General features: G+C 53.0%; 2 protein-coding genes across 3 annotated transcripts; both read left to right on the forward strand.

Moving 5' to 3' along the window:
- Window positions 1-43: 43 nt before the first annotated feature.
- On the forward strand, window positions 44-8,056 carry MAFG (MAF bZIP transcription factor G). Of its 2 annotated transcripts, none has more exons than XM_085314401.1 (3): window positions 44-710; window positions 3,925-3,986; window positions 4,074-8,056. In XM_085314401.1, exons 2-3 carry the CDS (start codon window positions 3,951-3,953, stop codon window positions 4,524-4,526), a joined length of 489 nt encoding a protein of 162 aa, XP_085170527.1. In that variant the 5' UTR covers window positions 44-710; window positions 3,925-3,950; the 3' UTR covers window positions 4,527-8,056. The 2 variants fall into 2 exon arrangements, with proteins under 2 accessions (XP_085170527.1, XP_085170526.1); XM_085314400.1 differs by lacking the exon at window positions 44-710 and adding an exon at window positions 739-3,755.
- Window positions 8,057-8,158: 102 nt separating this feature from the next.
- On the forward strand, window positions 8,159-12,860 carry SIRT7 (sirtuin 7). The gene is made up of 11 exons (XM_085314424.1): window positions 8,159-8,302; window positions 8,376-8,513; window positions 9,023-9,127; window positions 10,114-10,184; window positions 10,357-10,429; window positions 10,910-11,008; window positions 11,497-11,733; window positions 11,979-12,059; window positions 12,306-12,412; window positions 12,495-12,664; window positions 12,817-12,860. The coding sequence occupies exons 1-11, from the start codon at window positions 8,207-8,209 to the stop codon at window positions 12,858-12,860; spliced, it is 1,221 nt and encodes a 406-aa protein (XP_085170550.1). The 5' UTR covers window positions 8,159-8,206.
- Window positions 12,861-12,898: the final 38 nt, after the last annotated feature.

Raw genomic sequence — 12,898 nt, forward strand, 5'->3', positions numbered from 1 at the left:
GCGGGGGCCGGCCCGGCCCGGCCCTTCCCGCCCGCCGTGGCGCCGGGGCAGAGGCCGCAGCTGCCCCGGAGCGCGGCAAATGCCCACGGCTCGGCGGGCAGCGAGCCGCGAGACCGAGCCGCGGGGAGGCTTCTGCTCCCTGCCCCGTGTCTGCCCCTCTGGGGGCAGGGCCTAGCTGCGTGTTTAGGGGGAGGCTCTTGCTGCTCCGAGCCGGGGCTGCCTCTTGCCTCGCTGACTGCCCAGAGCGAGTGACGTCCGGGTGCACGGCTGCAGGAAGGCACTGCCAGGGCAGGGACGGGGCTCTGGCGAAGGATGCTCCGTTATCCACATAACTGCTGTTAAAACTGGACACGTGAGCAAATTTATCCACTGAATAATTGCCATGAATGTGTTCAGGATGCAAGTTCACCTCGGAACCCCAAGGGGAAAGTGGGGATGGCCCTGGAGACAAACTGCCCTGAATCTGCGTGTAATCAGGGAAAACAACTGCTCTGTTTGGGTTCCTGGGACAACAGTGTCAACTTGCTCGACACCTGCGTGGACAGAGAGAACTTTCCTGCAGCGCGCCCCATAGCTGCTAGCAAGCCAGGCTCTTCTCTCCACCTGCGCTGCGGAGCGCCCCGTAGCGCGCAGCGCCTTCCCCTGCTCCGCGGCCCGGCAGAAGGGCCCCCGCTGCGGCCGGAGCCGTCTCCGGGCCAGCCTGCGCTGGAGTGAGTGACGTCACCGTGTTTACACTGGGCTCCCGGCGCCGTTCTGTCACCAGGAATGTGGAGAATGGGGCCTGCGTCGAATCGCGCGCGCTGCCGTCAGCTCTGTCGTGCTGCCTCTGAGCTGAGGAGAGAATTGGCTGTGCTTGTGCTGAGTTCAGGCCTTTCGAGCTCTGGGGAAATGTGTTGAGGCTGCACTTTCTTCATTGCAGTCGTTGTATTTGGCACTTTTGAGCGTGATCTTTCTTCAGGAAGCTATCGAAAGCTGAGAATCAGCAGTCTGCGGAGTCAGACCCAGCTTGGTCTGTCTTGATGCCAGTTCTCTGGGTGTCCTCTGAGGGAGCTGCCAAATAGTTTGGTCTCTGATCCTTTGAGCAAGGCCAGAAAATAGCCAACAATGTGTGTCTAGGTCATTCTGCTGAGGACTTGTGCGCTGGTTTGTTTCTATCCTTGACCCCTTTGGAAAGGGGGTCTGGGGGCAAGGAGAGGTGAAGTCACCCAGGAGCTGCCAGCAGAGTCTTGTTCCAGCTCTGGAGGCTGCTCTGGGAGGCTTGTGTTGGGCTGAGAATGAGGCCAGATAAAGCTGGATTCCTCTAGCTGAAAAATGCTTGACTCTTAAAATACAAAAAAAGTTAAATTACTGTTGTCAGGGACTGGGACCAGTCTCTTCTCTTGTATGCTGCTCTGTTGCTGCCTACATCCTGACTTTAGCTTCTTGCAGCATGTTGGATGTCTCCCAGCCTCTTGGTTCCCATTTGCATTGACTTTCCTGAAAGCAGAAGTTGGGTCTGGAAGCAGTGGAGGTGTGGGTTTGGGAATTGCAGTGGGGTTTGTTAGAAGGCCTCTTCTGGCAGCCTCCTTCATTCAGACAACCCAGTCACAAATGTCTGTATTAAAACAAACAAACAAACAAAACAAAACACCTCACTTTATCAGTTTGCAGCTATGTGAAATGGATAGAAGTGTTTCTAGATGGCTCCTGTGATAGGTTTGATAGACCCCTTGGTTCTCCTGATAMAAGCTTTTGCTGAGCAGGTTTGGCCCTAAATTTTAACATCCAGGTTCCTTCCCTGCATGTTAACCTGTTCCCTGGGATTTCCTTCTATGGGTTTCTATGGCTTTAACTGCAACAACCTTGTGGGGCTCAGGCTGTGCGAGTGCTGCTTCTGCACAGTCTGCCCCACAGGGGTCCCTTCCCAGAGCCTGTGTGGTGCTGCCGCATTTGTGGCCGTGCTGGTTTGCTTTCAGCTCTGCTGTGACGAGGGAAGTGCTGGCCAGGCAGCTGAGTTCCGCTTAAAGCTGCGAGACAGACAAACTTCTTGGGTCCTGCTGACCATACCTGCCCTCTGCTCCTTGCACTCTGCAGAGGATGGCGTGGAGAGGTGCTGCAGGGTGGTGGTGTTGATCTCCCCAGCTAATCGCTTTCTCCCACCCCTCCTCCCAGCAGCCATGCTGTCTGCCAAGTAGGAACAGAGGAAAGAAATGCAATGGTATGAGGAAAAGGGAAAAATAGATTTTTTTTGAAGCAGTTGCCTATGTGCTGCCCATCCTGGATTAGCTGCTTCCTTGCAGCTGGCTTTCCTGGCTGGCAAAGTGACCTTTTCACACCAGTACTCTCAGGTTGTAGCAGACATCTCACTGGAAGGAGCATTGTCCTCTGTGTATAAATAGCCTGCCTTGCGGCAGGCTGCAAGCTTTGGTAACGCCTGACCTCTACCTGTCTGCTAGGTGTCCTGGGGAATGCTATAACCCCTTTCACATCTAACAGACAGTGGTAGATGCATTGCAGAGAGCCTGAGCCACAGCTGCTGGAACAGCATAACTTCGCATTTGCTGACTTGTGTGCGTGGTCCTCGGCCGTAGCCCGCTATCCGTCCCTCTACRTTTAGCAAACAAAACAGTGACTCTGTGGGAGAACTAATTTTTGTTGTTGACTGTTTGGCACTGAGGAGACTGAAAGTAAGAAGGTGTTTGTGGACTGGATATGTACAAGAGTCCTTGCTCTGTGTCAGGAAGCCTGCAGTTCTTGGGTGTTTGAGACACTGAGTAATATTGGAGAAGATTCAATTCATTGGGCTGCAGAGTAATATCCCGACTGAAAGCCTGAGGGGAGGAGGTATCTAGAGACAGAAGCAGGGGTTTGGGTGTGATTCRCTATGAAAACAGACCTGAGAATTGCTCTCACCAGTTCTGAAATGCTGTCCTCCCTGGCAGGGAAGAGGTCTGCTCTCCTCTGCTTCTGGTCTCCCTTAATCTTTGTTTTCTTAGGCAGTAAAGCTTGGCTCTGAAGATAAGGGAGGGGAAAAAGTGATTCTGTGCCCCAGCATTGCTAGAGACCAGTAGGGGCTTTCTCCTGTTCAAAAAGAATCTGATGGGAGAAGTGAGGGTTGCTGAGGTATCGACCTGAATTTGTGATGGGAATCCAATGTGCCTAGTGCTCGCTTGCGCAGCAGGACTGGGTTGTCCTTCTGTTTCTGCTGGGGAGAGTTGAGTGCAGAACTTCAACTTCACCCTGAATGTGAGAAGCAGGAAAGGTCTGGATGGGAGTGAGCACAGCAGCAGTGTCTCCTCTCCTGTGGGATGCTCTGTGGGGCGCATGGTGGAGGCAGAGGCTCCCCCCATGCAGCTCGCTCTGGGTCACATGTTCCAAACTGCACCTCTTTAGGTCTAGAATCTGGTCAGACTTTCCCTGGGTAGTTCCCAAGTGCTGGGTTATGCTTGGGCGTTTTGCAGAGAGGGGGTGTTGGAGTGGCCGGTTGGCTTGCTATGCTTGGGAATTACGAGGATGAGGCTGGGAGTAGGAGGCCCTGAGACTGCCAACCTGCTGAGTCAGCATGACTGGCTTGGAGCAGCCGTGCTCCGGACCAAGCTTGCTGCCTGCCAGGCTATTTTTACAAATGTGGCTTCCGTGTATTCTGACTCCTCCCAGTGTTTTAATTTCCCCCACCCCAAGCAAAAAACAGCATTGCCACAGGGCTTGGTGGGAATAGGGGCGTGGAAGGGCAGATGGATGGCAGCAGTTCTGCTCAAGGACAGAGCCCGTTGCTTGTGAGTCTGATTTGGTCTGGTGCAGGTGGAGCATTGCCTGGGGAGGGCTGTGGGGATGTGTGCTGGTGAAGGGCAGTGCTGCTGGGCTCTGCCACGGGAATGTCAGGGCTCTGCTCCACCCTGGCCCGGGGAGCTGCTCTGACCTTCCTTCCCTTTTCTTCCCTTTCAGAAGCTGACTGTCGAGGCTGTCGTGTTATGACGACCCCCAACAAAGGAAACAAGGCCTTGAAGGTAAAAAGCGGCAGGTGGAGGAAAGGGGCGCTGGATGTGGGTGCAGGCACCTGCTCCAGCCTTCAGGAATCCTTGTGTTCTCCCCAGGTGAAGCGGGAGCCAGGCGAGAATGGGACCAGCTTGACAGATGAGGAGCTGGTGACCATGTCCGTGCGGGAGCTGAACCAGCATCTACGGGGCCTCTCAAAGGAGGAGATCATCCAGCTGAAGCAGCGCCGGCGCACGCTGAAGAACCGGGGCTACGCAGCCAGCTGCAGAGTGAAGCGTGTAACCCAGAAGGAGGAACTGGAGAAGCAAAAGGCAGAGCTGCAGCAGGAAGTGGAGAAGCTGGCCTCCGAGAACGCCAGCATGAAAATGGAACTTGATGCTCTCCGCTCCAAATATGAGGCGCTCCAGAACTTCGCCAGAACCGTGGCCCGGAGCCCCGTGACCCCCGTGCGGGGGCCACTCACCTCCAGCATGGGGCCCCTCGTCCCTGGCAAGGTTGCTACCACTAGTGTCATCACAATAGTGAAATCCAAAACGGACGCCCGGTCTTAGTGAAGCGAGTGTTGCCTGAGCTTGTCTGTGCAGGGCAATTAGGCACAAAACCAGCCTGGAATCCCCAAAGCACAAACCCTCCCCACACGGGTCCGGGTTCCTTCCACTTGGCCCAGGGCTGGCCTGCTGATCGCTCTGGTTTTATTTTGTTGTGTTGAGATGTTGAGATCGATGTGAGCAGTGGTGATGCGTCCCTTGTCCTGTGCAGACAGTACCTCCCATCCGGTGCCCGTGGGACAGACTGCGAGACCTTGGTGTCCTAGCCGATGGGGGGTCTCCGCGGCTTGGCTGAAGGCACGGCGTGCAAGCCTCTCGTGCTTTTCGGCAGGGAAGGGCTTGGGGAGGCGGATCTCAAGGGAGGCTTTCTTCCTGGAGGTTGGAAACCCGAATTTCTAGTCACTTCCCAAAGGCTTTATTTCATTACGCTTCCAGGTGGTGTATCTTGGTGCCTGCGTGCTGGGTGCCTGAACCTGCTGCTTTTTGTCTCGTTTGGTACCAGTAGTTGCGGTTGGGGTGTTCTGTGTAATTGATTTTGTATTCGTTTCTAGGTGTGCCTCGTGCTCTAGCAGTGGGTTTCCTTCAGACTTCCTCGGCGTTAGCTGTACAAGCTAGCAGTGGTGGAAAGGAAGATGCCGCAGTGCCCCGTTGCCTCTGCTCTAGCAGCAGGGAAGGAGCTGGGACAGGGGCCTTGTGCGGGGCCCAGCACCCCAGGGGAGGGAGGGAAGGTACTGTGTTGGCTGCAGGCCGGTTTTGTGCCTAATGTGTTGCACTGAACAAGACCAAAATCACTAGTTGTTCCCGTGTTTTGAGGGTATCAAGTGTCTCTAGTGTGATGGTTTACACAACTAGTTTATGTGGTTAAAGAGCCCTTTATTTAAAGAGAGAAACATCATTTTAAGAATTATTAAATTATCTAAGTTTAAAAGTAAAATCAGACAGAGAGAGCGTATTTATAGTCAGCTTTTTTTTTTTATTATTTTTTTTTTTATCTGAGAGGGTGAGAATATTTGACCATATGTATGGGGAAATATTCTCGGAGACTTTGCTAGTTAAAAGTTAATAAATAAATAATTTTAAAGTTTCTCTTGAACCTTCTGCAAACTGTTTGTGGCTCTGAGGTTAGTTTTTATAAAGAGTTATCAGACTTTATTTATAAAACTTAGAAAAAGACAAAAAAAGAGGCAAGTCCTGTTTGATATCTTTTTGCAATTGTACCAAAAGTGACTTATTCTTGACCTTGCTGGCTTCCATTGTGTCCCCTTGTGTTGCGCTGTGTGTGCTCTCCGAGCTCTTGCGTGGCACTATAATGTGTTGGTGCCAGTGGCTGCCTTTGCCATGTGGTGTCGTTTTCATGCTTCCGTCGTTTTCCCTAGGTTCAATCAAAAGATCAACTTGGGAGCCCTCCTAAGTCTCCAGAGGGTTTGTGGCATGCAGGCAAAGTTGCTGTTTTTCTTAAAGACAAAATGAATGGCTGGTGCAACTGAGTAGTCATGCCTGTCCAGAAAATGTTTCTTTTGTCTGCACAGGCGTGTTGCAGGAGGTCAGTTTCCCTGCCTGGATGTTGCAGCTATTCCTTTTGCACAAACAGCTTAAACCTCCTGTAAGCAGCCAACACTGGGTAACTCAGTTACCTTAACGGGGAAAAATGTTGCCAGCAGAAGAACTGCTCTCTTACTCCTCCAACAAAGCTGATAGAGAACTGACACAAGGGAGAATTTTCTGAGTTTAGGAGGAGACTGATGGGATTTAACTCTGGGTTCAGTTTTGGACCCTGTGGTCAGAACTTGTGTTGCTCCTGTGGCTCCTCTGGCAAGAGAGGCAAGTCTGCCTGCCTGTTTGGGCAGCTCTGGACCTGCACCAGTCCTGAAATTGGAGTCTCCTGTGCTGAGTGTCTGCATATTACTGAAAATTAAGCTGTGGCATGGTTGCTTTCTTTCCTGGTGCGGCTTCTGGCTGTGTGTGTTGGAAGAGTTCTTAGACTACAGCTGTGTGACACAGCTGAGAAGCTATTTGTGGACAGACTCCATTTTCGCAAACACTTTGACACCCCCCCCCCCGCATCCCCAAAGGTTTGAGCTCATTACTGAGTTGTGTCAGAAAAGCAGGACATGGGGCTGAAGTCCATGTAATGATTTCTTGTCTACAGAAGGTCTGTGGAGCACTGGGGACAGATAAGGATGGCACAAGTGAAGCTGCAGTCTTGTGGGGAGGCATAGTTTGCCATACTCAATGTTTTTTGGTCATGTGTTTGTTGCATAGCTGAACTTATGCTGCTCTTCTCTGGGCAAAGGAGTTCACTAATGGCTGAGAAGGTAAACCTGATGAAAGCCACAATGTGGCAGGAGAGGAGTAGGCAATTGGTGAGGGTTTCCTGCTGGAAGAGGAGGTCTTCACTGATGGTGAGTTTTGGGAGAAGCTGTTTAGGTTGCTTTTCCCCATGGATTTTCTGCACGAGAGGGTTAGAGTGTCTCCTCCAGGCTGGTTGGCATGCTCTTCCCTGAGCTGAGGTGCTCGACATGCTGCTTCCCAGCCATTTGCCAGACAGGCTTGGCACAAGCTTTCTGAGCTCTGACACCTGGGAATTGTGGATCTTTGTCTTCCAGCTGCTCTGGTGGTGTCTGGAAGGGATGGGAAATTCCAAAATGCAGAATCCTCTGGTTGGCTCTGGGTGTAAATCCCAGCGCTGTCCCTTGTGGAGCCAGCCTGCGTGAGTAACCCATCGGGAGCACTGCTCAGGTTGGCCTGGCGCCTGGGGTGAGGCTTGGTGGGGGCAGGCAGGGGCTGGGTGGAGGCTGGGGCGTGTGGGCCCCGCAGCAGCACGGGTGCTGCGTGCGGGACGTTTCCGCACTGGTGAGACGCTCTGGCCCCGGGGTGTTGGTGGGAGCCGGTCCCTGCCTGATCTCTGCTCCCCCATACTCATGCGTAGTTCTCRATTTTGTTCTGTATTGGGATCCACATAACATGTTCTGCTGTGTCCGGGACCCTCCCGCCGCGCAGGAAGGGAGCCAGCCGGTTCCCTGCCGCACAGGGCCTTCCCTGCCCCAGCCCGCGCCCGATCTCTCTCGTGTATAGCTGGAGTGTGACAGTTCTTGTTCCTAAGGTGCTCGTTCGTTTGGTTTCCTGCTGTGAAGGGTGTCGTGTTTCCTTTCTCCTTTCCCTGGTGCCCTTCTGACGCAGCAGTGGGCTCTCCGCTCCCAGCCCGGCCGCCGAGCAAAGCCTCGCGGTGTTGGGGGTGCCGCTGCCCCGCCTGGCGCGCGCGGGCGTTTCTGTGTCGTGGTGAGTTGTGTGCAGTTATCTCTTGGATTATGCAACCTGGCTAGGCATCGCCCTCGGGAGCGAGCGGGGGCYGCTGCAGCCCGCTGCCGCCAGAGCCCTGGCCCCGTGTATTTATTGCTAAGTTATTGTTGCTCCTGGCGCGCCGGGGCGGCCGCGCGGCCCGCCGGGCGTTATTTATTTCTGTACATAGTGTATGTTTGTCGATATGAGCTTTCTTTATTTTGTATATGACCAATAAACACCTTTTAAAGAGACGCGGCCTTGCGCTTCCTTGGGCGGGGCGGGGGCGGAAGAGGCAATGGCGCCGCCGGAAGTGGCGTTGGGCCGCTCTCACAGCGGGGCGGAAGTGCCGGCGGCGCGTCGGCGGCCGGTTGCGGAAGCGGAAGCGGGGCGCTTCCGGGGYGATGGCGGCCGGCGGCAGCCTGAGCCGCTCGGAGCGGAAGGCGGCGGCGCGCGCCGAGCTGCTTCAGCAGGAGGAGCTGCGAGACCGGCGGAGGCAGGTGCGCCGCGCCCCGCGCCGCCGGGCTGCGCCGCGCCGCCTGCGCCCCGTGACGGCCTGTGTGTGCCGTGCAGGTGTCGCGCATCTGGCGGAAGCCGCCGGCGGAGCGGAGCCCCGCGGAGTGCCAGGTGCTGAGCGAGAGCGAAGACGTCGTCCGCGAGCTGGAGCGGCGCCGCAAGCGGCGGGAGCGCCTGCGCCGGCGGCAGGAGGAGGTGGGCGGCGCGCTCCGGCGGCGCGGGCTCAGCCCCGGCTGCCGCGGCGCCGGTTCGCGGTCGGGGGGAGGCACCGGGCGTCTCGCGCGGGCGGGGCCGCCGGGCGGCTGCGGCGGCCGCTCGGTGCCGGGCTGAGGTGCCGCCTTGCCTCGTCGGCAGTGAAGTCCCGGCCTCCTGCCTCTGCCCTCGGGCCCGTCTTGCAGTGGGCTATCGAACTTGCAAGTTTTCCAAAATGCGATCGCTTTTGAGTGGGTGCCATGTCTTAGGGGGGATGACTCTGTGTGTGTTGCTATCTGGGAAACGTCTTCCCTTGATCTTTCACAGATAACGTGAACAACACTTGCACTCTTTCGTTTAAAAACTGTGTTGAATGACGCTTATGCACAGCTTTTTCTGTCGGCTAGGCTAACACTGAAACTTGCAAGGAGCAATCTAGCAATCTTTGTTTTCAGTTTCAGTGATGCACGGTTCCTCAGAAACATGTGAACTTGCTCAGTTGTGTTTTCCAGGTATGCGACGAACCAGAGGAGTTGAAGAGAAAGGCTATTGAGCTGGCTGCAGCTGTCCGGAGTGCCAAGCACCTTGTTATCTACACAGGAGCAGGGATCAGTACGGTAGGATTCTTTGGGGGTGAGTGGCTGGAGCTTTGGGAGCTCCTTCAGGAGTTTTGCAATGTTGAATGGATTTTTTTCCTGGTTTCTAAATGGCTATCTGATGTATGTATGCTATGAGCCTAGGATGCTATATTTGAACTGTTGAGCTGTAACTCATGGTCAAGGCATTTGCTAGTTTGCATCTTGGGGTTGTACCTGTTGCCCAGAAGATTTTAAGGCGGTATCAGCTATGTAATAGTGGGAAGAATACTCTTCGTAAACAAGAGGATCGCTAGTCTTACTTCATTCAGATCTTTCTTCAGCTGCTTTGGTGTGGAGTCTAAACCAAGTTAGCTAATTAATGCTATGTTACTGGACAAATAGGTATAGTTAGTGTTTATTGAAAATTATAAACAGTGGTTAAAAAATGGCTGTTTTCTGTGGTGCCTGTTGTGAGACTGGAATTCTGGTGTTGGCTCTTCTGATGTGTTATGTGCCCTTTTTCTCTGAACTCTGAGACAGGAACATTATCTTTTCTTTCCTTAGTCTCTGCTGAGTTGGAGCACAATTCTTGGCAGGGTATTTGAGTACTAATGTCATAAATATGTTTGCTGAAGAACATTGTGTACAAGCTACCAGAAGTCACCAAGTCTAATGAAAATAAGGAAAGGTTCAAGAAATGAGTTTTGTATAGGGAAATGGAAAGCACTGAGGAAAAGAGAGAATTCTGGGGGGATTTCATAATGGTAAAGTTGGAGGAAAATAAGTACTGGAGGTAAAAATGCTAGGGCTGTAAGGAAGGAAAAGAAGTAAAATATATTAAAAGATGGTTACCCAGTGATGAGGGAACCACTAGTCTGGAAAATTTGGAGTGAACAAAAAAGCACTAGTGACTGAGCTGCCTGGTTGTCTGAGCGAGACAAGGTTGATGTGTTTGTAAGACGGAGATTGGACAAGAGGTACGAACCTTCGCGTCAGGCCTTGTTTCATCTCTCTTGATAACACAGGCAGCTTCAATCCCAGACTACAGAGGCCCTAATGGCATATGGACGTTACTGCAGAAGGGCAGGAGTGTAAGGTATGGAGTGACTTCACCGAACTTCTTTGCTTTCCTCTTTCCTGGAGTGGCAGTTTTGCAGCCTCTCAGGAGACAAATTCTGAGCTGCCAAGCAGAAAGCTGAAATTGAAAGAGATTAATGACAGTTTCTACTTTTTTCTTTTTCTTCCCCACCCTCCCCCCTTCTTGTCAGGACTACAGATATGAGTGAGGCAGAGCCCACACTCACTCATATGAGCATTGCCTGCCTACACAAGCACAATCTGGTAAGATTTCTCCTTATCTCACTTGTGCTCTGCTGCCCTGGTCTGAATAAAATGAAACCCCCAAAACAGAAGAAAAGCTTTCCATGAGATTACCTGATCACTGTTCTTACTCAGGTGGCTACACACCCATAGAGGAAACAGCACCTGTGCTCCTATACAACTGAGTCTTGTTAGACTGGCTGCACTGCCAGGTGCTAGCTCTGGCAGTTTTTCCACTGGTGCCTTTCTACAATACTTTGTATTTTCCTCCTAGTCTTGTGGCACAACCACATCATCCAGACCTAGTAGAGCTATATTCAGTGGTAGGAGTCTTTTCACTTAGCTTTCATGAATCTCTCTTCTGTGTACCATTCTTACGTTAGTTCTGCTGTGATATACTGAGCTAAATGCTGTATATTGAGATGTACCAGTTACCTTCATCTGACTAGTGCTTTCAGAGTTGTCTGCTGTGTGTTAGCTCTGTGTTTTATTCTCTTCAAGGTGCAGCATGTGGTATCTCAAAACTGTGATGGGCTGCACTTGCGGAGTGGGTTACCCCGAACAGCAATATCTGAGCTCCATGGAAACATGTACATAGAGGTGAGTAGTCATAACAGGATAAATTTATTGTTTAGTAGCCTCACAAGAAGATAATGTAAACTATTTCTGTCTCTCCCCAGCTCAAGAAGAATTAGTAATGTGGCTAGTCTCTATTTAGTTCCCTTATTTTTCAGATCATCTTTTTTTTTTTTTTTTTTTCCCTGGGTGAATTAGTTAGCAAGCTCCAAAACAGCATTCTGTATGATTCAGTAGCTTTTCCTCATATTTGCTAGAGCCTTCTGCTTCTGACAACTCTTGTTCAGACTTTTCCTGAAATCCCTCCTATAGCATAGCCAACCTGCTTCCTGTAATTTCACTTGCTAGTCAAGATTTTAAAAAATGTTTCCCCGTTAGCATCTGATCCACAATGATCCTTTCTATTGCTTTCAATTTGTTGTCCTTAAAGTGTTTTTCCTCTGAGAAGTAACTGGCTCTTGGCCTTTAAATGGCTAGATGCTAAGGAGGTGTTTTTTTTTCCCCTGTACCAGGTCTGCACTTCCTGTACACCCAACAGAGAGTATGTGCGAGTATTTGATGTGACAGAACGCACAGCCCTGCACAGGCATCATACTGGCAGGATGTGCCACAAGTGTGGGGCACAGTTGAGAGACACAATCGTCCACTTTGGGGAGAAGGGGACGTTGAGACAGCCCCTGAACTGGGAAGCAGCAACAGAAGCTGCAAGCAAAGCAGATGTGATTCTTTGTCTGGGTTCCAGTTTAAAGGTAACTTTAGAGACTCGGTGAAGATTGTTAGCAGCATTCCCTCTTGGTGAGATACCTTGGTGCTGAGCAGTCTCCTCCCAAACAGACAACTATAAACTCTGGTGTCAGGATTCGCCCACCAACTGTGATAGTCTCTCTTCCTCCCTCTTTCCCCTCCTGGTAATACATTCCTTTTCCTCTCGCTGAAAAACGGTTCATAGTTACATCTACCTTTGGCTATACTGATAATCTCTATTTTGTGACAGGTTTTGAAAAAATACCCACATCTTTGGTGCATGAGCAAGCCACCAACTCGTCGTCCAAAATTATATATTGTGAATCTCCAGGTGAGAGCCTTTTTTGAAGTGAGTTTGAAAGTTTGGGCAAAGGCGACTTTGGTGTGTGCTATGGGGGTGACCTGCTGAGGCTGTCTGCCCCGGAGAGCGTGGAGCCTGGAGTGAGCCTGGAGCGTGGGCCAGATCCAGGCAGGAGTTCCCCGCCTGGGCTGGTGGGGACGGCCCCAGCAGCAGCATAGGGTGGTGGGGCTGCGCTTGGKGATTCCCGCAGTGGTGGGTCTTATGTTGCCCCTCCAGTGGACCCCGAAAGACGACCTGGCTGCCCTGAAGCTGCATGGCAGGTGCGACGACGTCATGAGGCTACTGATGGAGGAGCTCGGGCTGGAGATCCCGAGTTATGACCGGTGAGTGAGGGGGTGGCCATGCCCCAGGTGCAGCTGCAGCACAGCTGTGGCCGTGCCACGCTGACCCCCTTGTCTCCGGCAGGGCGCGAGACCCCATCTTCACACTGGCCGAGCCGCTGCGCCCTGGCGAGGAAGGCACCCACTCCCGGAAGCCGGTGGCTCCCCTGCGCAGTGCGGATCCGCCGGCGGCCGCGGCGCCGCGGGAGGAGGAGGAGGGCCGGGGGGCGCCGCCGCCGCCCGCCCGCTGCGCATGCGCGCGGCCGCCACGCCACCCTCGGCGCGCGGGAAGCCCGCGCGCTCCTCTGTGCGCATGCGTAGAAGGGCGGCGGCGCAGCCCACCTTCAGACTTTCTGCGCATGCCTCTGGGCGGGCTTTTAAAAGGGTCCCCTTCTGCGCATGCGCAGATCGTCCGCCTGCTCCCGCTTGCCTMATCTGCATGTGCGTATGAGGTGCAGCGCTCGAGCCTCGCCTCTTCCTTCGAGTGCG

This window comes from Rhea americana, unplaced genomic scaffold (assembly GCF_003343005.1).
Source record: "Rhea americana isolate MKP2758 unplaced genomic scaffold, rheAme1 scaffold_402, whole genome shotgun sequence".
NCBI lineage: Eukaryota > Metazoa > Chordata > Aves > Rheiformes > Rheidae > Rhea > Rhea americana.

Bases quoted from the DNA above. Each gene is read 5' to 3' on its own strand.
- MAFG (XM_085314401.1), top strand. From the start codon at position 3,951: ATGACGACCCCCAACAAAGGAAACAAGGCCTTGAAG. The intron at 3,987-4,073 runs GTAAAAAGCGGC...TGTTCTCCCCAG, and splicing joins AAGGAAACAAGGCCTTGAAG to GTGAAGCGGGAGCCAGGCGA.